Source organism: Podarcis melisellensis, assembly GCF_964234715.1.
Source record: "Podarcis melisellensis genome assembly, chromosome: 6".
In the NCBI taxonomy this organism is placed as follows: domain Eukaryota; kingdom Metazoa; phylum Chordata; class Lepidosauria; order Squamata; family Lacertidae; genus Podarcis; species Podarcis melisellensis.
In genome coordinates, this window is record NC_138538.1 from 73,447,614 (window position 1) to 73,469,337 (window position 21,724).

Below are 21,724 nucleotides of genomic sequence, written 5' to 3' on the forward strand. Positions count from 1 at the left end.
CAAAGTTTATGAAAGTTTAGCCTTTGTCCTCCTTTTTGTTGATACATTTCCTCTTTTGGGGCTGGTGTATATGTGACCAACCTTCTGCTCCTTGAAAGTGTGGCTTTCCAGGAGTCTTGGATAGGAAATCTGGGTGTTGAGAAAGAAAGCAAAATACCTGAGCTCTATGTGCAGATAGGCTTTTCCCTAACATTGCCCTTGCCGAACCTCTTATTCCCTGGTCTTTGCTGTTTTTTTAATCACACTTGCTGTGTCGAAGGGTCAGTTATCAACAAGGGGAAAGGTGTATCAGGAGACTGTTTTAGATATCACAACTAAAAGAAGTAATAATGTTTGGGGACAGTTTGAGAATATAAGATGCTTTAGACAAGTATGCCTCAATGTCGTTCTTGCGTCAGTATGGCTTATTGGAAGTTTGCCAGTGTTTCTGGTTTTAGAAATCTTCCAGTTTAGGTGAATGAAATGGCTGCTGAAGCCAGAAATCACATTTGACAATGATCTGGAGCCCACTATTTTCCTGTAGGCTATGGGATGGCAGTATTGTCTCAAGTGAACTTCTGGTCTCCTGTATCCAGCTGGTCTCCCGTAGCCAGTAACTGACTTGTGGGTCATTTCCATGGCTTGTTCCATGGACAATATACTTTCACTGGAAATAAAATGCCAATGAATAATTTAAAAAATTAATTAATTATTAGCTGAGAGTTACATGGTAATTGTTTCTCCTTAATGCTTCTGTCCCTTTGGATTCCACTTCCTACCAATGAACAGCTTTGTGCAGTTGAAAATATGTTGGACTTACTATTAAATCTGCAAGAAGTTCATATTTGCCCCTTATTGCCGGCCTTGCTTCTTAACACTAGTGGCATTTCATGGCATGTAGAAAGTTTGCACATGCAGATCCGTTTCCTAATAGACAAGGACAAAAACACTGTGTTTCACTGATGAAATAGTATTGGTGGGGATATATTTTGTGATCATGTATATGAAAAAGAGTCTACATAATTCTGGCTATTTGAGATACTATAGGTAATATAATAATAATTATTTATACCCCGCCCATCTGGCCGGGCTTCCCCAGCCACTCTGGGTGGCCTCCAACAAAACACTAAAATACAATAACCTATTAAACATTAAAAGCTTCCCTAAATAGGGCTGCCTTCAGATGTCTTCTAAAAGTTTGGTGGTGGTTTTTCTCTTTGACATCTGGTGGCAGGGCGTTCCACAGGACGGGCGCCACTACCAAGAAGGCCCTCTGCCTGGTTCCCTGTAACTTGGCTTCTCACAGCGAGGGAACCACCAGAAGGCCCTTGCTGCTGGACCTCAGTGTCCAGGCAGAACGATGGAGGTGGAGACGCTCCTTCAGGTATACTGGACTGAGGCCATTTAGGGCTTTAAAGATCAGCACCAACACTTTGAACTGTGCTCAGAAACATACTGGGAACCAGTGTAGGTCTTTCAGGACTGGTGTTATATGGTCTCGGCAGCCACTCCCAGTCACCAGTGAAGCTGCCGCATTCTGGATTAGTTGTAGTTCAAAGGTAGCCCCACATAGAGCGCACTGCAGTAGTCCAAGCGAGAGATAACTAGAGCATGCACCACTCTGGTAAGACAGTCTCACCAGAATGTCAGGTAGCATCTGACATTCTCCCAAAGAATGAACTGGAGGCTGGATGCTTGAAGATATTTTCTTCTTCCTTTTGGGCACATGTTGTGTGTTCATGTGTGTGTATGAATACTATCGCAGGCTGTCTTTTTCCTGCTATCTTACTGTCTGTCATAGTTACACGGAAGGTTGTGAGCAAAAGGAAACTGATTCTCAGAAGCTACAGGCCATCCCAAAAAGAAAACTTCAATGTGGTGCGAATGGGAATATTTCCCCCTCCTTCTACCACATTTATTCACATTCTTAGACAGGTATAGCCTTAGCTGGGCACATGCTTTGCATGCACTTTTAGCCCCTTGGCACCTCCAGTTTAAAGGAATCGGGTAGCAGGTGAAGGGAAACAATTCTGCCAGAGATCCTGGGGAGGCACTGCCAGTCAGAGCAGATTATACTGGTCTAGACAGACAATCTGATCACGGTCAAGCAGATCCCTAGTTCTCTTGACTGCCAGTGCAAAGGCTGTTATGCTAGCATAAAGGTGTGAAGGATGCTTGCGCAATATGAAATCCAGTGCAACATTTGCACTAGCAGAAGCCTGTTTTGCAACAGGTTGTGCAACGTATGCACCTGGACGTTTCAGGGCCACTGCAATCTGTGTGCCGGCAGCCATGAGAACCATGCTGCATTCCTTCTCTTGCACAGTCTAGCCCAAGCCCATTCCACTAGCACAACTAATACATTGCTAAGGGACTTTAACTTAACTTCCCAACATTCTTGTCAATGTCAAGGGTGCCATATAGGGAATTTGGGCAATAAGTGTCAGGACACAAGTTTATTTTGCCTTGTGTTTGCTCTACCCCTTTCCAAAAGTAGTATTGTCTCATACTTATTTTGCTTTTGTTGCAAGAAAAGACCATTTGTTTGGCTATGTGGGTGCGGGTTTACAAGCCCATGTGTGCTCTTATTGTGAAATGTTCTTCGTTACAAATTACTGGCCTAAATTGCTATATAGAGAGCCATGTGGATGCACAGTAAGTGTAGTCATCACACATGGTTTTGGCTAATAGCCTCGCCTTCTACAACCCACTACTGATTGAAGGAAGCAGACAAAAAGTGATGTGGGGGACCACTCTGACCTTCTTGCTGTCTTCTCCCAGGGTCAGAGCCCACAAGTGGGCAAAAATGGCAGCTTCTGAAACAGCTTGTAAGGCAGGGGCTGGAGACTTCATTGGGCAGAAGAGCTGGGATCTCTCTTTCTGTGTGTGTGTGTCTCTCTGTGTGAAGTGACTTTGAAGCATTTTGCTAGTCCGATCAAAACTCTTTTGACACCTGAAATTCACTCGAAATTCCTCAGATATCTCACTTAGAGAGATGAGTTCAAATTGATGCTGAATTTTGCCTCTAGTTGAATGATGTGCCCTCTCCAGCTGAGATGCCCCCGGCCTTTTCCATGGCAGCCACAAAGAAGGTATCCAGAGAACGTGCAGAGGTGAGAGAAGAGGAGGCCAGGTAGCGGTAGGCAAGCTGAGGGGCAAAGCAAGCAAACCCTGACATCTTGCTTGAAGCACACCTTGAGGGCCCTACCTGTTTCCCCTTTCAAAAGAGCACTAAGCATTAAGCATATATATAGTGGGAGTGGGGTATCTTTACTCAAAACAAGTTTTGTGAAAATAGGTAGGTGTGTTACTTCTGGTTTCCCCAGCCATCTTAATCCTTAAATATACAGTGGTACCTCGGGTTAAGTACTTAATTTGTTCCGGAGATTCGTTCTTAACCTGAAACTGTTCTTAACCTGAAGCACCACTTTAGCTAATGGGGCCTGCCGCCGCTGCTGTGCTGTCGGAGCACGATTTCTGTTCTCATCCCGAAGCAAAGTTCTTAACCCGAGGTACTATTTCTGGGTTGGCGGAATCTGTAACCTGAGGCGTATGTAACCCGAGGTACCACTGTAGTTTTATAAAGTTAGCAAACAAGGATGGAGGGGGCTGGTAGAAAGGGGTATCTGATGCAATGTTATCTGTGGCTGCTATTACTTGCAGAGTAATAGAAGCAGAAGATGGATCTCTCATTCCCTTTGGTGCCCTCCTACGTGATCAGAACTGATATCACTGAGCATTGATCTGCAGGATATATGTGGAACTGGAGCAAATACATGTGCAGATCTTAGAGGCAGATCTCTCCCTCTCCCAGTAGCCATTTGTAACTAGGGGTGAGAGGAGCAGAGGTTCCAAGTGGAAACCTCTTTCTGCACACATTTTTTTGCTTTTAGAAATTACCCCGTTCATGCCTGTTCATCACCAGGTGCATACAGGAGTGGGGAATCCATTTTCCTGGTTATAATGCTAGCACTTTGGTCCCAGTTTCTAACATTCTGGTTACGGTGCATTGCCAGCTGCATTATGGAACTGTGGCTTGTTGAGTGATCGACTGCCATACTCCTGCAACTTTCATTCACACTGGTGAGTGTGGTGTGAAACAACAGCGGACGTTGTTGGACATGTTGTCCTCCGCCCCCTTTTATGTGCATGTACATGTCTTTTTCTCCATGAGTCACCCATGAAAATGCTGAGAAAGATCTCTGTGTTGGAATGTGGATGCCCCAGTTCTGTCATGTGGGCAGCAGTGGTGTGAACTATGAACTACAAGGGAAGTGGGTGGCGCTGTGGTCTAAACGACTGAGCCTCTTAGGCTTGCCGATGGTAAGATTATAAGGTCGGGAGTTTGAGTCCACATGCCCGGGGAAGCTCCCATTGCTTTGTCCCAGCTCCTGCCATCCTAGCAGTTCAAAAGTACACCAGTGCGAATAGATAAATTGGTACCGCTGCAGCGGGAAAGTAGACAGTGTTTCTGTGCACTCTGGCTTCTGACGCGGTGTTGCGTTGTGCCAGAAGTGGTTTAGTCATGCTGGCCACATCACCTGGAAAAGCTGTCTGCAGACAGATGTTGGATCCCTTGGCCTGAAAGCAGAGATGAGCACCACACCCCATAGTCAAATTTGACTGGACTTAACTGTCCAGGGGGGGCGCGGGGGGCACTGTGGCTTATACCACTGAGCCTAGGGCTTGCCGATCAGAAGGTCGACCGTTCGAATCCCCGTGACAGGGTGAGCTACCGTTGCTTGGTCCCTGCACCTGCCCACCTAGCAGTTTGAAAGCACTTCAAAGTGCAAGTAGATGAATAGGTACCGCTCTGGCGGGAAGGTAAACGGCGTTTCCGTGTGCTGCTCTGGCTCGCCAGAAGCGGCTTAGTCATGCTGGCCACATGACCTGGAAGCTGTACACCGGCTCCCTCGGCCAATAAAGCGAGATGAGCACTGCAACCCCAGAGTCGTCCGCGACTGGACCTAATGGTCAGGGGTCCCTTTACCTTTAACTGTCTGGGGGTCCTTTACCTTTACCAAACTATGAAACCTATGGCAAAATTACGGCAGTAAACTCCTGTGATTTTTCAGGTTAATGGGATTTCCCCCCTGGAATTTTAACATGGAAATGACTGCTAAGCTTCCACTAGATTGCACTACTTTTCCAGAGTGCTTTTAAGATGTTGTGTAAAATTGTATAAAATGCAAAAAATAAAAATAAAATAAAAAAGCCAGATAGGGAACTGTCTGGAAAAGGGAACAAAGTGCTGTCTGAATGCAGCTATTGTCTCATTTAGAAGGCTAAAGCTAGGGTTCAGCACCCCTGTTACTTTCTCATAGAACAGAGCTAAACAGAACATTGTTGCTAGTAATTCATCTATTACAGAAGAGAGGCCACAGGACTATTTTTATTGGAAGAAGCTCAGCATTTTTCATCACTCTGACTCTCTGAAGTAAATTATTGTTCCATCCAAAGATTGCTTACACATCCCTGGTGCATGATGTTGACATAGCAGTGTTCTTACAAAGCTGCAGGTAGTTTCTCCCTACTCCCCCAGTAAGATAAAAGTATATTTTCAATTTTATCATTATTTAAATTAACTAAAAAGTATAAGGGCAGGCCCTGCCATTAGGCAGATTGTAGCTGCTGATCTTTGGACTGCAAAGTGATAGTCATTTTATGTATTCTTTTTGAATTGTGACTACTATTGTTGTTGTTGTTGTTGTTTAGTTGTTTAGTCGTGTCCGACTCTTCGTGACCCCATGGATCAGACAGGCACTCCTGTCTTCCACCGCCTCCCACAGTTTGGTCAAACTCATGCTGGTAGCTTCGAGAACACTATCCAACCATCTCATCCTCTGTTGTCCCCTTCTCCTTGTGCCCTCCATCTTTCCCAACATCAGGGTCTTTTCCAGAGAGTCTTCTCTTCTCATGATGTGGCCAAAGTATTGGAGCCTCAGCTTCAGGATCTGTCCTTCCAGTGAGCACTCAGGGCTGATTTCCTTCAGAATGGTTAGATTTGATCTTCTTGCCGTTCATGGGACTCTCAAGAGTCTCCTCCAGCACTATAATTCAATGGCATCAATTCTTCAGTGATCAGCCTTCTTTATTGTCCAGCTCTCACTTCCATACATCACTACTGGGGGGAAACCATAGCTTTAACTATAATGACCTTTGTCGGCAAGGTGATGTCTTTGCTTTTTAATAGGTACGGTGAAAGGAGAAGTGCTTGTCTGTTTTTTTCTGGCTGTCTTTGTGTACTGTGTGTTTTTTACTTTGGGTAGGAACAGCACCTCCACCCTGATTAATGGCTTCTTAATTGCTCTAAAAATGTTATTTAGTTCAAGTGCATAACTATGTAGAAGGGGACCTCTTACAAAGAAAGTGAAGAGTGACGTGTGCACACATACGCGCGCGCACACACACACACACACGTGTGCATGTGGCAACTTGCACTGAATTGTGGTTTACAGTCATTGTGTCTTCCCCTTAAGTATGGAGCCATGTTTGCAATTTCTCACAGTATCTATCATTTAAAGCCATTTAGGTAATAACATTCAGGCGTGCCTTTCTACTGTCTTGTTTTATGCCATTTGTCTGGTTCTTCGGAATGTGGTACCTTTTTCTGTTTTGGTACAGTAAATGCACTCTGTAATATCTATTATGGCATGGTCAAAGGATAATTTATTGTCAAATAGAAAAAAATAGGTCAACCCTAATGTCACTTGATGATCAAACCCCCCCCCCCCCAAGTTTAATAAAACATCTCACCAGCATGCATCCTGCACAGCGGTTGATATTTTATTACAACTGCAGTACCTGGGCTATAGCAGTGGTGTAATTACTGAGCTGTCAGAGTGATAAGTGGGATTAATGGCAGCCTGATGCACTTTAGTCTGCAGAGTGCTCTGAGAATTGGAAGATGGTGTTGTTATAAGCGTCTGTCTATACTGGCATATTCACAGCACTCTCTCCCCACTTTCCCCACCCAGTGCCACAAATTCAGGCTCACATTGCTCTGCCTCATTAGCATCTGACATTTTCAACAGCTGTTACTTGAGAGACAGTTACTGTTATTGTTATTATCACTCCAGTAATAATAATGCAAATAAATATATATTATTGACGGAAGATGCATAACGATGCTACGCAATCATCTATTGCTAAGATGGCTTCCTAGGCAGTTCTTTCCATTTCTTTGCAGGTTTAAAGTTAGACGAGTGAGACTCATTACCAGTTGTGGTGTTTGTGGAGCACCATCCCCCAAGGTGTCATATTTAAAACAGGTTATAGTTTATTTAAAACCTGCTTTCCTAGGAGATCTTCAAAACCAGAGCCCACACAATTAATATTTTCTCATACACAGCGTCTCTAAAATTGAATTTTTGTGTATTTTATTTAAAGCTTAGACCTACATCTAAGCCTTTCCTTCCTTTGATCACTGTGGTTGCTCTAGACTTGCTGAAATGTGCTCTGAAGCTGTCTCTTCTTATTGTTGGTCTAACATTGTCAAATAAAAAAACCCTAAACCACCTTGTATGGACTAAACACACTTCCTCCCACATGTGGTCCAAACTTACTATCTCATACCAACCACAGGTTTATTGTTTCAACATAATACAATATTCTGCTTGCCAGAAATTGCAGGGCTCACCATAAGTGTGAGGCATTGAAATGGGATGATGCACTGTAGAAACAGCAATAATCCTTAAGGTTTTATATAATGCATGTCAAGTACTCAGAGTGCTTTACCTACATTAGTGCTACAATTCTTGCAACAGGCAAGGTAGGGCGGTATTACTTCTCCTGTTTTGCTATCCAGAATAATGTGGTTTCTTCCAATTTAAGATATCATTTAGCTTTGGATTAAGCATGCAGGATCTTATAGAGCCCTGTCCATTGCCTTCCTGGAGTTTGGTGAAATGTTTCTAGAATGATGAAGCTGGCATAAAGGAATTGTTGCCTGTGGTGTACATACTCATGCTATGATCATTTCTGCATTCAGGTGTTATAGTTTTTCTCAAACCTGTTTGGCTGAGAGTCAACAGTGGGCAGAAGAAAGCAATATGTCAACTGCAAACTAGCTGTGATGCCTCTGTCAAAGTTTGGCCCTGGAGCTGAACATGCCTGAAAACTATCTCCAGTCTTTGGCTTGTAACCAACGTAGCACTAAGTAACTGTTCCATAAGCACAATAATTTCCACTTGCACAATGGGACCTTATCTCCTCCACACACACCCCATGTGCCCCCTAAATCTGTTCTAGGGGTTCCACCAACTCTCTGGGGAAGATTTGGGGAGTGTCTAGGACATGCATGGGGAAGGGAAAAGGGGGCAACCCCATCGTACATATGGAAATCTTTGAGCTCATGGGGCAAGGAAGTTAAATCCTTTTGGCTTTCCTATTTCCCTTTGATATCACGTGCTTGCAGTTCTTGTGCTTAATTGCTCTCATGAATTAGTTTACACACACTAAGTACTTTACATAGTACAGGGGTCAGCAAACTTTTTCAGCAAGTGGCTGGTCCACTGTCCCTCAGACCTTGTGGGGGGCTGGAATATATTTTTGGGGGGAAAGGATGAACAAATTCCTATGCCCCACAATTAACCCAGAGATGCATTTTAAATAAAAGGACACATTCTACTCATGTAAAAAACCATGTTGATTCCTAGACCATCTGCGGGGCAGATTTAGAAGGCGATTGGGCTGGATCCGGCCCCTGGGCTTTAGTTTGCCTACCCATGACCTAGTTGGACTTTGCTGAGACATAACACTAAATCAAGTGCACAAACCCGCTCCCCTCTCTTCCTTAAGCCTGGTTGTGAGGAGATCAGAGGCATCCCCTTCCATTTTGAACTCACTTTGTTTATAGTTGCATTCAAACCAGAACTCTGGTTAGTTTTGAATCTGGCTTATCTCAATAGGTCACAATATTGTAGCTGACTTGTTTGAACAAACCACGGTTAAAATTAACCACAGTCCTGGCTTAGACACAATGGTAAACCATGGTTAGCTGAAAATGGAAGGAAGTGCTTCTTATGGCCATACCAGTGAAAGAAATGAAGGAGAAGTGCATGGATCCAAGGCTCAGTCACGTAGTTCAGTGTTATGGCTGACCCCAGCCTAAATGATCTGATTTTAGTCACTCCTTCAGCTTTTTAAACCTTTGTCGGTCATTGATTCATCCTGTTGGATGTAGGATAATAAATTCATGAATATTTGCGAAAACCTGCTGAGTAGGAAAGCTAGAATTTAATTCATTATTTGTCATTCAGCATATTCTTTGAGCACTGAGCATTACATTTGCCTATAACCTCAGAAGGAACATCAGAAGACTGTGAAGGGAGGTGGAGAGAGAGGATATAATAGCTACTGATTCAGGGAACAGCTCCTGTTCCTTTTGCCCTTAGAAATAAAAGCTCTGGAGAAGAAGACTATGTTGTCGCACAATTCTAAGCACGACACACTTACTCGCAAAAGAGTTGTCTTTTATGAGTGGCTTCCTTCTGACTTTGGTGGCCTGAGTGATCTGCTGGTGGTTGCCTTGGTTTGCCTGTCTGTGGCATGGGAATAATGGCACTTCTCCCAGGAACATTCTTTAGTTGTTGCCCAAATGGTGAAGCGTTATTAATTTTTAGATTGATTAGCTTCTGTCAGGTACAAGGGGGGGAAATGTATGCTGTTGGCAGCGTTCTGCGCTGTAAGTCGCTTTAACTCATTTACTTTCTTCCCCAGGTGCTTAAAGTGTGCAGATGCCCCCTGTCAGAAGAGCTGCCCAACTAATCTAGACATCAAGTCATTTATCACAAGTATTGCAAACAAGGTAAGAAGAAGAAAAAAGAGGAAGATGCTGGTTCACCAAGAAAATGAAAGCCAAAACCTGCCGCGGCTGCATTTCTTTTTGTATGATTGAATTACAGCCCTTATCTTTGTATGTAGCTTAATGAAATAATGTTTAGAAGCAGCTATTATAAAATTTAGCAGTCTTTTCTTAATTGCATAATTATTCTTGCTACTTTCCTGTGGAGATATTGTGCAATAAGTGTATAGCCAGTGTATGTGTTCAGTCTGCCTTTTCAAGTAATTATATATCTTTTTCTTTGCATAAAACTGTTGGCTTTGGATGGACCTTCTTAATTGATACTATTAATTAATTTTTTTAAAAAAACAACCACACAAATAGGCAGTTTGTGGCGTAAGATTCACTACAGACGTTTACTAGGCTTCTGCAGCTTTATTTTATTTTATTTCTCTTATGAAGATAATGTCTTGTCCTCAGAGAGCTCCGCTAATGTAAAATAAGCTAAATGGTTTGTGGAACCCACGCCAGAATGATGTGTTGGAGGAGGAGAGCCGAGATTTTTTTTCTAGTTTCGTTTTTAGTTTAGTTTTTTAAAAAAAAGCACCTTGAACGAAACCTTGAAGTGCAGGGCCTTTTATGAGGACAGTGGCAATGCAGTTTTTGTGTTTTTGTTTTGTTCCAAAAGATTCCTTCAACTAAAACTTTTTTTTCTTGTTTAATGGCAAAACCTAGCTATGAGAGTGCTAATAAGTAACACCTACTTCAGTTAATAGGATGGAATGGAACTAACAAAAGAAAACATTGAAAGGCACTCAGTTTCAGCCTTGACTGTGGGGTGTGTGTGTGTGTGTGTGTGTTGCAAATCAAAAACCAAACCTTCTGAACCTTTTCAGGCAAATACTTTGTGCTTTTGAATTTTACGGTGGGTCAGACTGGAACTGAGTATTGGGTTTCTGCACTCATTCCTCTTCCCTTAATAATAATCCGTATTATTTGTCTAGCATTAGCTGTCTAGAGCAAGGGTTGTCAGCCTGGTCCCTACCGCCCACTAGTGGGCGTTTCAGGATTCTAGGTGGGTGGTAGGGGGTTCTACAGCACAAGCTGAATCCGCCTTCCATTGAGCACTGGTGGGCGGTAAGGAAATTCTACCATCAAGAAAGATGCATTAGTGGGCGGTAGGTATAAAAAGGTTGACTATCCCTGGTCTAGAGGTCTAGATCTTCAGAAACCTTGAATCATTTAGTCTTTTCTCTAATAAGCATGTGCATGGGGGTGAGTTTTTGCTGCTATTCTGGCAGCCTTGTAACTTCGTTGTTGTGTTTAGTCGTTTGGTCGTGTCCGACTCTTCATGACCCCATGGACCAGAGCACGCCAGGCACTCCTGTCTTCCACTGCCTCCCGCAGTTTGGTCAAACTCATGCTGGTAGCTTCGAGAACACTGTCCAACCATCTCGTCCTCTGTTGTCCCTTTCTCCTTGTGTCCTCCATCTTTCCCAACATCAGGGTCTTTTCCAGGGAGTCTTCTCTTCTCATGAGGTAGCCAAAGTATTGTAGCCTCAGCTTCAGGATCTGTCCTTCCAGTGAGCACTCAGGGCTGATTTCCTTAAGAATGGAGAGGTTTGATCTTCTTGCACTCCATGGGACTCTCAAGAGTCTCCTCCAGCACCATAATTCAAAAGCATCAATTCTTAGAAAGGTCTAATATGGGACCACAATTAGTTCTCATGTCAGGAGGTGCCAAAGCCCAGTGGTATTAGCCCTCCATGTGGCTCATGCGCAGAAGCGCCAGCCGCTCCAGAGGATAGGGGGCGCACACGATGCAATGTTGCATGATGTCCTGACATCAGACACACGACGTTGTCTGAATATTGAGAGGGCCCAGCCCCTTCAAAAAGTATATTAGGGGGCTTGAAACTGTCTCGGCCCCTAGGAGTCAGTGCTTGTGCTCATGTATGAATAGGACTTTTAAGTATATGAAGTCAGAGCGAATTTACATGTGAGCTATGATAAAGTTTATTGCTTCAGATTACGATGAGGCTCTAAATACAACCTTTAAACTCAATTTCAAGTGTCACTCATTGGTTTAGAAAAGAAAGGAAGCAAGGGAAACACTCTAAAATAGACACTGAAACTCTCTTCACATATGCCAAGTAGGAAATCATAAGATATTTTTGTTTAAAGTATTTCATATGCACATAGAGTTTGCAAAAATATATATGTTTCCATTTGATAGTTTTTAGGTGCATCTTGCCTAGATCCTGGCACATATGCAGATATACAAGTTAGTTATTTCTATTTTCATGGTCCTTTCTTTCAGAATATTGCACATTTTCTTGTGTGTCACTTTGTTCTGCTACGGGCCTCTTAAAATTGATGTAGTTTAGGGTCTCAGTATGGCTTAATTGAGCCCTGAATGCATTGTCCAAAGGTGTATATCAGAGACAGAGAAGGCAATACTCAGATTCCTGCTACATACCATCCCTTTCTGTCCATGCTCTCTCACTAACCGGGAAGGTGTGTGACTCTCAGGTTTTCATTGAAGGAGTTTTCATTATTGCAAGTTCTTTGGACGGTGGAGTATAGCAAATGCATTCTTTTGTCAGGTATTTAAGGGGCTTTATTGTATATTGTGTGTTTTGTTGGGAAACTACTGTAGCAATCATAAAAGGTCAGGGATTCTTGTTCTCTCAAGCCTGGGGCATTTTAGATATTTGCAGGTCTTGCACAATGTGGTCTCTTCTACATTTCATTGCCTGTAGACCTCAACTTGGCAAGAAAGGGGTTGGGGGGGGCGCCTTTCTGGGTTGAGAGGGTAATTGAATTGCCAGGCGCAATGAGCCTTGAGCCTCCTTGAGGAAAAGGATGTCACTGGCTTTGGCAACGCTGTGCTAGGTTTCCACATTTCTGCAAAGCCTAGCCCAGAACTTCCTTTCGTTACTTCTCATACAATGAGATTACACAACCCTACTTTCCAAAGCATGCAGACTATTCTGCCGAGTCCTTTCTAGTCAAGATTCACCATAATGTGCAAACAGCCTATTTCTGTTGTGTTCGCTCAATAGGTGACAGACAACTTTGAGGTTCCCCGTACTGCGAATGCTTGTTTGGGAGAGGGAGGGAGAAGCAACAAGCATGCATTTTGTCACTACATAGCCTGCTACAGAAGATCAGACGTGTAAGGAAATGATTTTGCTGAGAAGCTTGAAGGTATCATAATTTATTCATGCTTTCACTGGAGACAAGCCGTGTTAAAAAGCAAATGTTTGCTCAGAGTAAGAGCGGAAGGAACCAAGTGAGAATATGGGTGCCGTGCTCTGGTTTACTTCCCAGTCATGTCAGTGGGGCCCATCCTTCATGTGCTGTAGCCCAGATATCCTGAGGTCAGTGGCATGCGGTCAATGGACTATGGGAACTAGGCTAGTCCCCTAAAGGGTCCAAGAGCCCTGTCACCACCTCTCTAAAGCCCACTCGGCTTTGGAAAAGAGGCAGCAGGGCTTTATAATAATTTAATAATAATAATTTATTATTCATACCCCGCCCATCTGGCTGGGTTTCCCCAGCCACTCTGGGCAGCTTCCAACTGAATATTAAAAACAATACAGCATCAGACATTAAAAACTTCCCTAAACAGGGCCGCCTTCAGTTGTATTTTAAAAGTAAAATAGTTGTTTATCGCCTTGACATCTGCTAGGAGGGCATTCCACAGGGAGGGCAGGCGCCACTACCGAGAAGACCCTCTGCCTGGTTCCCTGTAACCTCACTTCTCGCAGCAAGGGAACTGCCAGAAGGCCCTCAGCGCTGGACCTCAGTGTCCGGGCTGGATGATGACGCCTCCTTCCCAAAGCCCAGGAAGCTTCTGCCCAGCTTAGGGATGAGGTGCGATGCTCACATGTACGATGTCGGGACCCCGCTCAATCAGCCTTGCAAGATGGCACCTCTGGTCCTAACTGTTCTGCCACAAAATAATAATCATCATCACCACTGCACAGCACTGCCTGAGGGGTGTATCGTGTGTGAGAAAACCAAGTGGAGAGAGTGAGGAAGTGGAAAGGAAACAGAAAGGGCTGGGACAGGAAGTCAGGGAGATGTAATTGCCCCTGCACTCACTGCCAGTTCCCTACAGCAGGCTGTGAGCCCACAGCAGAAGTCACTCATCAGAAGGAAGCACCTTTTCCCACTAGAGCCAGGGCCTTCTCGGCTGCGGCTCCAATCTGGTGGAACGCTCTGTCACAAGAGACTAGGGCCCTGCGGGACCTGACATCTTTCCGCAGGGCCTGCAAGACAGAGTTGTTCCACCAGGCCTTTGGTCAGGGGGCAGCCTGACTCCCTCCTCTGGCAACCTGCACAGAATTTTGCTTAATCGGTTGCCATCAATTTGATTTTAATTAATTTTTATAATGAAATATTTTTAGAATGTGTGATTATTTGACTGTTTGATTATTTGATTGTTGTTAGCCACCCTGAGCCCGGCTTCGGCTGGGGAGGGCGGGATATAAATAAATTTTATTATTATTTTTTATTATTATTATTCCTTTGCCCCCTTAGATTGATTGATTGAGCTGTCTTAGGGATCCATTGGATCCCGAGTCAGACCCACTGCTGTTTCATTATACAGAGGCCGAGCTGGACCAGATTGTTGTTCCAGGTCCAGGCTGGTACAATGATTGGCCTGCCCTCTACTTTCTGTACTTGGCCAACAACAGTGGCCTAGGCACAGTTGCAGCTGAAGGATCCTTGCTTCTCAACCAGGGTTTGAATTGTTCTGTGATTCTCATTGGTTTCACTGCAGCTTATTGCATGGCGAGTTCCCGCCTCCCCCCAGTGGTAAATAACGAAACAGGACACCATAAATAAGGTTAACGGGCTAAAATTGGCCACAACTTTATTGGTTACAGGTAAGAGCGGTATTGGCTTAGGCATTGGTCCTATCATTCTATCCGGCTTCAGCCTGATGGCATGAAGACCGGCAAGGGTTAACACCAGCAGGGGGAGCCCTGCTGATGCACATCAACTAGGTAACTCCCCCGGGGTCACCGCTCGGGGGCGTGCTTTAGGCCCTGACCTCCATAGGCTTTGGACGAGGCAACGCACCCCAGAATCCTTTACCTGACTACCCTTCAATATTAGGTGGAGGTGATGGCGCTCCTCTCCCCCAACTCATCTACATAACAATACCCCTACCAATGCCGAACCGCCAAAACCAGGGAAGTTGTGATGATTTGCTATGAGGTAGGCGAAAACCAAATGGCCGGTGCCAATTTGCCAAGTGGAAAAAATTCCTACCAGGCACCTTAATGGCGACCAACTGAGGTCCATAGCAAGGAAACCTTGAAGGGTGGGCGGGTGGGAAAACCAGTCAGTTGAACCGTCTGAAAGAGGGCGATCCTGGGCCGCGCTTGCCTTAAATGGGGCAAGCCACACACACCCCAGCCAGCCAATTGGCTGGCTCCAAGGATGATGCAGCCCAAGGATTCCCCCAGATCGTGCGGGGCTGCAAACCAGCCATCGCGGGCGTGTTGGGGGCATGAGCCCGCAACACCACCTCCTCCTGTGGTCGGAAGTGGCTCTCTCAGATGAATGTGTATAGGAGTGCAGATTAAGTCTGCCTAACACCTGCACACCGTCCTAAGACTTACAAACTGTGCAGTTTGGGGCTCTAGCATTATACCCATCGTCTCCTCTCCTTTCCTCTTTATTTTTGCTTTTTTTGCTTTGTATCCAGCATAAAGAAGTCTTACGGATAACTTGAAAGCTTGCTCATTATTTTGCATCGTTTTAGTTATTCCTAATAATAGGTATTACCCCTTTAATATTCTGATTGATCTAGTATTTTAACCTTTTCTCTTTCCAAATGTCTTATTCCTTCCCTTCCACTCCCCCCGCCCCCTCAAATTCATTCCCATATTTACCTGCTTTCCATTCCTCTGGTCTACTGTTCCTGCTTTCACCAAGTCTTTCATCCTCCATCTTTCTCCCCCTCCCCACCTCTTTCTTACTCCCTCTCTCCCTCTCCCTCAAATTATTTATTACTTCTGCTTTCTTCTCTCCTCTCTCCCCTTTTCCTCTGTTTTGTGTTTAATTCTTTCATTTAAGATTTAAAATGTAATGAAACACAGACGTTAGACGCAAGAGGGCCTGTTCTCAAAATGACAGCTCAAATTGTGCATGCAAATTGGAGACTGTGTGTGAAAGTCTGTACTCATTTGCACAAGCCATGCGCACTCATGCATGCCATTTAAAACTGCTACATTTAATTTTAATAAGTGGGGCTTCAAGATAGTGTCTTTAATTTTCGATACAGGATAGATGTCACCTACATGCCACTGCAAATTGTTGCCAAAAATCATCTGCCAGAGTTCAGAAGCAAAATGATACAGGGAATCATTAATAGGAGAAACTGATTATTATTATTATTATTATTATTATTATTATTATTATTATTTTTAAAAGGAAACTAAAGCTTCTAGTATGCGCTGAGTTATAATTACATAGAAATCTGCATTTTAATTAACCTTTCTTGAAGGATTTCTGGGGTGCTGGGTTTTTGAAAGTTGAATTTTATTCAGTATTTTATGTGCATCTTGATATTTTTCCAGGTCGCTAAGTACAAAAGCATTCAGATGAAAAGTAAGGATGTTCTTGATGTATTTGAAACATTGACTTTTCTTAAGATATCTATCAGTACTTAATGTACTGAGATGGCTGACAGCTGGTTTCGGTTGCCATAGTGTAATTATGTAGAATAGACTGTCTCGATGACACCGTTTCGATGAAAGAATATCTTGCATTCTCAATGACAAAGACTAAAGTGACAGTATAAGCACCAACTTATGGGGTTCTTTTTCCGTTAGCGGTGTAAAACTACAGGGTTGTTTTGGTGACGCAAGTCAAATGGTGCGATGTAACGATCAATGGCAAAATAAGAGGGATATTGATACCCTGTCAAGGTTTGCATTTGTTCCACTCCCCCTCTTCCAATTTAGTCTCTAGTCTGCGTTACTGGAATTTGAAAATAATAGTTTTTAAAACCTTACGACAGTTCAAAGCTCAGCGCTTTTCATTTCCGATTTCCAAAGCCACAACTTCTAGTTTAATGGGAGTTGGACAACGCAGTGGGTGGTATCCAAATATCTTGTTGCACCGGTTGTTCCCCTCCCTGTGTTCACCCTGCATCCTCCGCCATTCTGTCACAGAGCGTTGGGGAAAACCCCAGGAGAGATTTAGCAGGAGGAGGAGAACTTTCCATTGCACAAGTGTAAACCCTTGCGCTGAAGGAAGTGGTTAGTTGCTTAGGCCATAATATAATACAGTGGTACAGTGGTACCTCAGGTTACAGACGCTTCAGGTTACAGACTCTGCTAACCCAGAAATAGTACCTTGGGTTAAGAACTTTGCTTCAGGAGGAGAACAGAAACCGTGCTGTGGCAGCGGGAGGCCCCATTAGCTAAAGTGGTACTTCAGGTTAAGAACAGTTTCAGGTTAAGAACGGACCTCAAGAACGAATTAAGTTCTTAACCCAAGGTACCACTGTACCTAGGTTTTCAAACTTAATCCGTTCCGGAAGTCTGTTCTAAAACCAAGGCGCGCTTTCCCATAGAAGGTAATTCAAAACGGATTAATTGGTTCCAGACTTTTAAAAACAACCCCTAAAACAGCAATTTAACATGAATTTTACTATCTCAAAAGACCATTGATTCATAAAATGAAAGCAATAATCGATGTACTCTACTATAAAATAAATAAGACAATATTGTCGATGATAAAAATATTTTTTTTCCTTACCTGCACTGATGATAGTCACTGTTTCAATGGGGGGCTTTTATCCATTTCCACAGTCACACAATCAATCAATCAATCAATCAATCAGTAGCTGAACTGGGTTACACACAGTCACAAAAACAAAGGAACCGTAAAAGCCTCAAAAACAAAAGCAGCAAACTTAATCCGTTTCGGAAATCTGTTTGACTTCTGAACTGTTCGAAAACCAAGGCGCAGCTTCTGATTGGCACAGGTGCCCTGGAAACAATAGCTGACAACCGTATCGGACGTTCGGTTTCTGAAAAACATTCACAAGAACACTTACTTCTGGGTTTTCTGGGTTTGGGAACCAAGGTGTTTGGGGACCAAGGCATTTGAGAACCAAGGTATGACTGTACCCACTTGCCTGGAAGTAAGCTCCATTAAACTGAGTGGCATTTACTTCTGAGTAGATGTGTAGAAGGAAGGGAGGGTTATATACAAGTAAGGCAGAGACAGAGTACTTATTTAAACCAATTGAATTTACTAACTTTCACCGCAGCCCACAGCATTGTTGCATACCACTCCAACCTCTGAGCAGTCAAGATTCCAGGGGTACCGGGCAGGGACACAGTGACTCCTATTGCAGCCTGGAGTAGGTGCATTTACGCACCAGAGCCTGCCACTTCTGCCCCTGGGTCAGGCGTGACCCAGCCATGGCTTCCCTCGATGTGGGAACCTGTTGTGGGGGCGCCTGGTTGCATCCACTCAAAAAAAGGGTGCCTGGGGTTATCCCCCCACCATGCTACGCCACTGGTTCCAGGCATTTATTCAGGGTTCAGTTTCCTTGGAATAAAGGACAGTGGGAACTGTGGTGTTTTTTATGATATACAGTTTATTTACACATATACACAACCTGAACCTACAGTGGAGGGGCTCACAGCATTAACACCCCCAGAAGGTCTTGTTTCTCTCTAATGCTGCTAATATTACTTGCTGATGAGCACAATGAAGAGTCAGTTGTTTTCTGGATGGTTGCAGCTTACATAGAAATTGCCCACATTTTGAAACTCTCTGATAGTGGCTCTTTTGAGAAATGATACACCCATGTATGGGATGTGGCCTTGTTGGGGGGAAATGACTCGTTAATGAAGGATGTCAAGAAATTTGGCCAAACTTGATTACAGTAGTACCTTAGTTTACAAACCTAATCTGTTCCAGAAATCCATTCTGAAACCAAAGCGTTCTTAAACCAAGACATGCTTTCCCATAGCAGTGGGGGACTCAATTTACACTCAACAGGAAGCGGAACATGTTCTGCTTCCAAGGCAAAGTTCACAAACCAAAACACCTCATTCCGGGTTTGCAGCGTTCTTAATCCAAGTTGTTCATAAACTAAGCTGTTCTTAAACCAAGGTACCACTGTATTTCTATGCAGCATGGCAACTCCCCCCCCCCATGTGAAAAAAAGGTTGTGTTCTCATACTGTTATAACCTCTGCGACCCCCGAGGCTGTTTAGGATTTTGCTACCAGTTGCGAGCCATTAGTTCCATTCTGATTACGCAGAATGCAGACTTACAGTCACTGTGCATTTGAGAAAGTTACAATATCAGGAAGTTTCAGTGTGGAATATAAATAATGGATGCCAGAGTTGGAGGACAGTCTAAATGGTACGAGCATTTCCTGATAGAAAACGCAATTTCTTCTGGTCTAACAGTATTGATCCTACATCTTTTAATAGGTTTTCTCTAGTAAAAACATTCTCATTTACATGCATATTATGTAATGCTTCCAAGTGATACATGTGAAGATCCACCTCTGTCTGCTACCAATTATTGATGTCTGTTTAAGGCTGGCTTCTGTTCTCTTGGTTACCAATGCAGTACTTATTGACATTTTGATAAAGGAAACCACAAAACATCCTATCCACTTAGATGCATGCCTTCCTGTGGAATTGCCCAGGAGAAGGCATTTTGTAAACAAAGCATGAGCAGGCATCTATTTAATTAAAAACATTTGCAAAGCATTCTGGTTCCAAACCCATTTTTATTGATGAATAATGGTAAACGTCAGACTTCCCTGAATAATCATAATTCATTTTGGAACCTATCTTCCTGAAGCAGCCATGGAGTCTTGCTTCCTTCTTCATGTTCAGTTAAATCTTATTAGTTGGAGATCACAGCATGCTTGGGAAAGGCTGTAGTGTCTGCAGTAAATCATTTGGTTTCATTTGTGAGGAATGTGGCTTTGTTGTCTGGTCTGGCACAGAATGGGGAGCTCCAGTTTATTCAGCAGTAAAAAGGAAACCCAAGTCAAAGAGATTCAAGTTAGGGTGGTCTGTGAAAGTTTGTAAAATGCTATAAGTTGCAAAGCTTCCTTGGTGAATTTTGATTTGACTTGTAACATTTATAGAGACTGGCATGAGGGATGGGGGAGAAAACTGTTCAGTTTGAATTTTAACACCAACCTACCTAATTCGTATTTCTCCAACCAACATGTAAACCGAAGCATGGCTATCAAAATGCACATCTCTCTGAATTTTGCAATGCAGTTCTCCAACCCAAAGTTGCACATGGGGAAATTGTGCATTGAAATTCTTATATTCATAAAAAAAATTGCATTGTATTTAGGGAAATTGCTTGCATATAAGATGCAACCGAAATGCTTACAGATTTTTATGCAGGCTTTTTTTATTTTTTTTTAAAAGAAGTTTATGCACTGATGTGGAAATGGGATAAACCAAATATATGACTTAAAACTTAAAACTTAAAATCCAAAAGAAACTGAAATTGTCAGGTTTACCCATCCCTAACTGGTGTCATGTCATAATGTTTTTAAAAAATTAGTTAGAAGGGATCAAATCAAATCTTACCTCGGCCATTAAGTCGCTGAGTAACCTTAATCATCCCTGTAGCAGGGGGATAATGATATGAAAGTATGGGTGAAGAATACTGGTTGGCATATGGGGGGTGGGAAAGCTCAAAAATTGCTCCATGCCAAGCCAAGCCCTCATCTGAATGCTACATTGCCTCCTCGCTTGAATTTTGCAAATTTACCAAGTTCTGACATGAGAGAGGAGGGAAATGAACAACCTAAACTAAAGCTCGTTTCTAAGCTCCTCCCGAGTTTTAGAATATGTATAACACTGTGAATGCTGGGAAGTTCTTATTCCTTCTGGCTTTTTGATCAGGAGAAATTAGGAAAATATTATCCTGGACTGGATGTCTCCGAGCTTGGCGAAATGCCAGGAACAAACATTGTCAGACACAAACTTTCAACGATTATTTCCCCCAAAGGCTCAGAGACTCAGCCCATTCCATTCTATTCTACCTCTACCAGAATGAAAGTTTAATGTATTTTTAATCAGGTTTTCTTGGTTTAGGCCCACAGGCCATAGACTCACCACCCCTGAGTTATATAAATAATATTGCATGATGCTTGAATCCATCTGTGAAAGAGGCTGAGAGTGAGAGATGGGTGACACAAGACAGGGGAGGGGGAAGAAATAGATGTGTGGATGGAGTGGGATCATGGGAAGGTGAGGAATTCTTCCATAATTCATTGATTGGAGGGAGGATTGTATGTGGTGTCATTTACCAGCCAAAGCATTGTTTACACACCTATTACATATTGGTGACACTATTGTAATGCAGCACTTGGAGGAAGGTGGGCAATAGTGTTAATTCTAACATAGACTGAAGCATAAACAAACAACAAAAATATTTCAAGCTACAGGAAGTTGATTTGCATTAAACCTCCTCAAGAACTTCTACCAGTACTAACAGTTCAACCACTGATAAGGTGGGGAGGATTTCACCTCTTTTGTGCTTAACAAATGTTGCCTTACCTCTAAAATAGCCATTAGCAATGTACTCGAGATATGTCAGTGTAAGGGAAATGCTGGTTTTTTAACTGTTGGGCTGTCCCTTAGTGAGAAACAGACTTGTTTGTAGTGGTTTAATACTCTTAGGGGTGTATAGAGAAGTTAAAATACAGTAGCCCCTCGCCCTGTCATGGAAGTGGGAACTTAGCCTACAGCTCCTTAGCATTCTATATTTTTTAATTCTTCAACAAACTGTAAGATATATTTTTTAAAAAACAAACCCAGAACTCTCTGTTATTCTTAAGAAAAATGCCTACCGTTTTATAACATACCTTTAGGAAATGTGCTGATTTAACAAGCAAGGTATGTGACTGACCCGCTTAAACATTTAACAAAG

General features: G+C 43.1%; 1 protein-coding gene across 2 annotated transcripts in view; it reads left to right on the forward strand.

Annotated features, from left to right (window-relative positions):
• DPYD (dihydropyrimidine dehydrogenase) overlaps nucleotides 1-21,724 on the forward strand; it is a 505,368-nt gene that overhangs the window by 124,909 nt on the left and 358,735 nt on the right. For both annotated transcript variants that reach the window (XM_081914137.1, XM_081914136.1), the window contains exon 4: nucleotides 9,700-9,787. In XM_081914137.1, coding sequence (XP_081770263.1) covers nucleotides 9,700-9,787 — 88 coding nt within the window. The remainder of the gene's footprint in view (nucleotides 1-9,699; nucleotides 9,788-21,724) is intronic.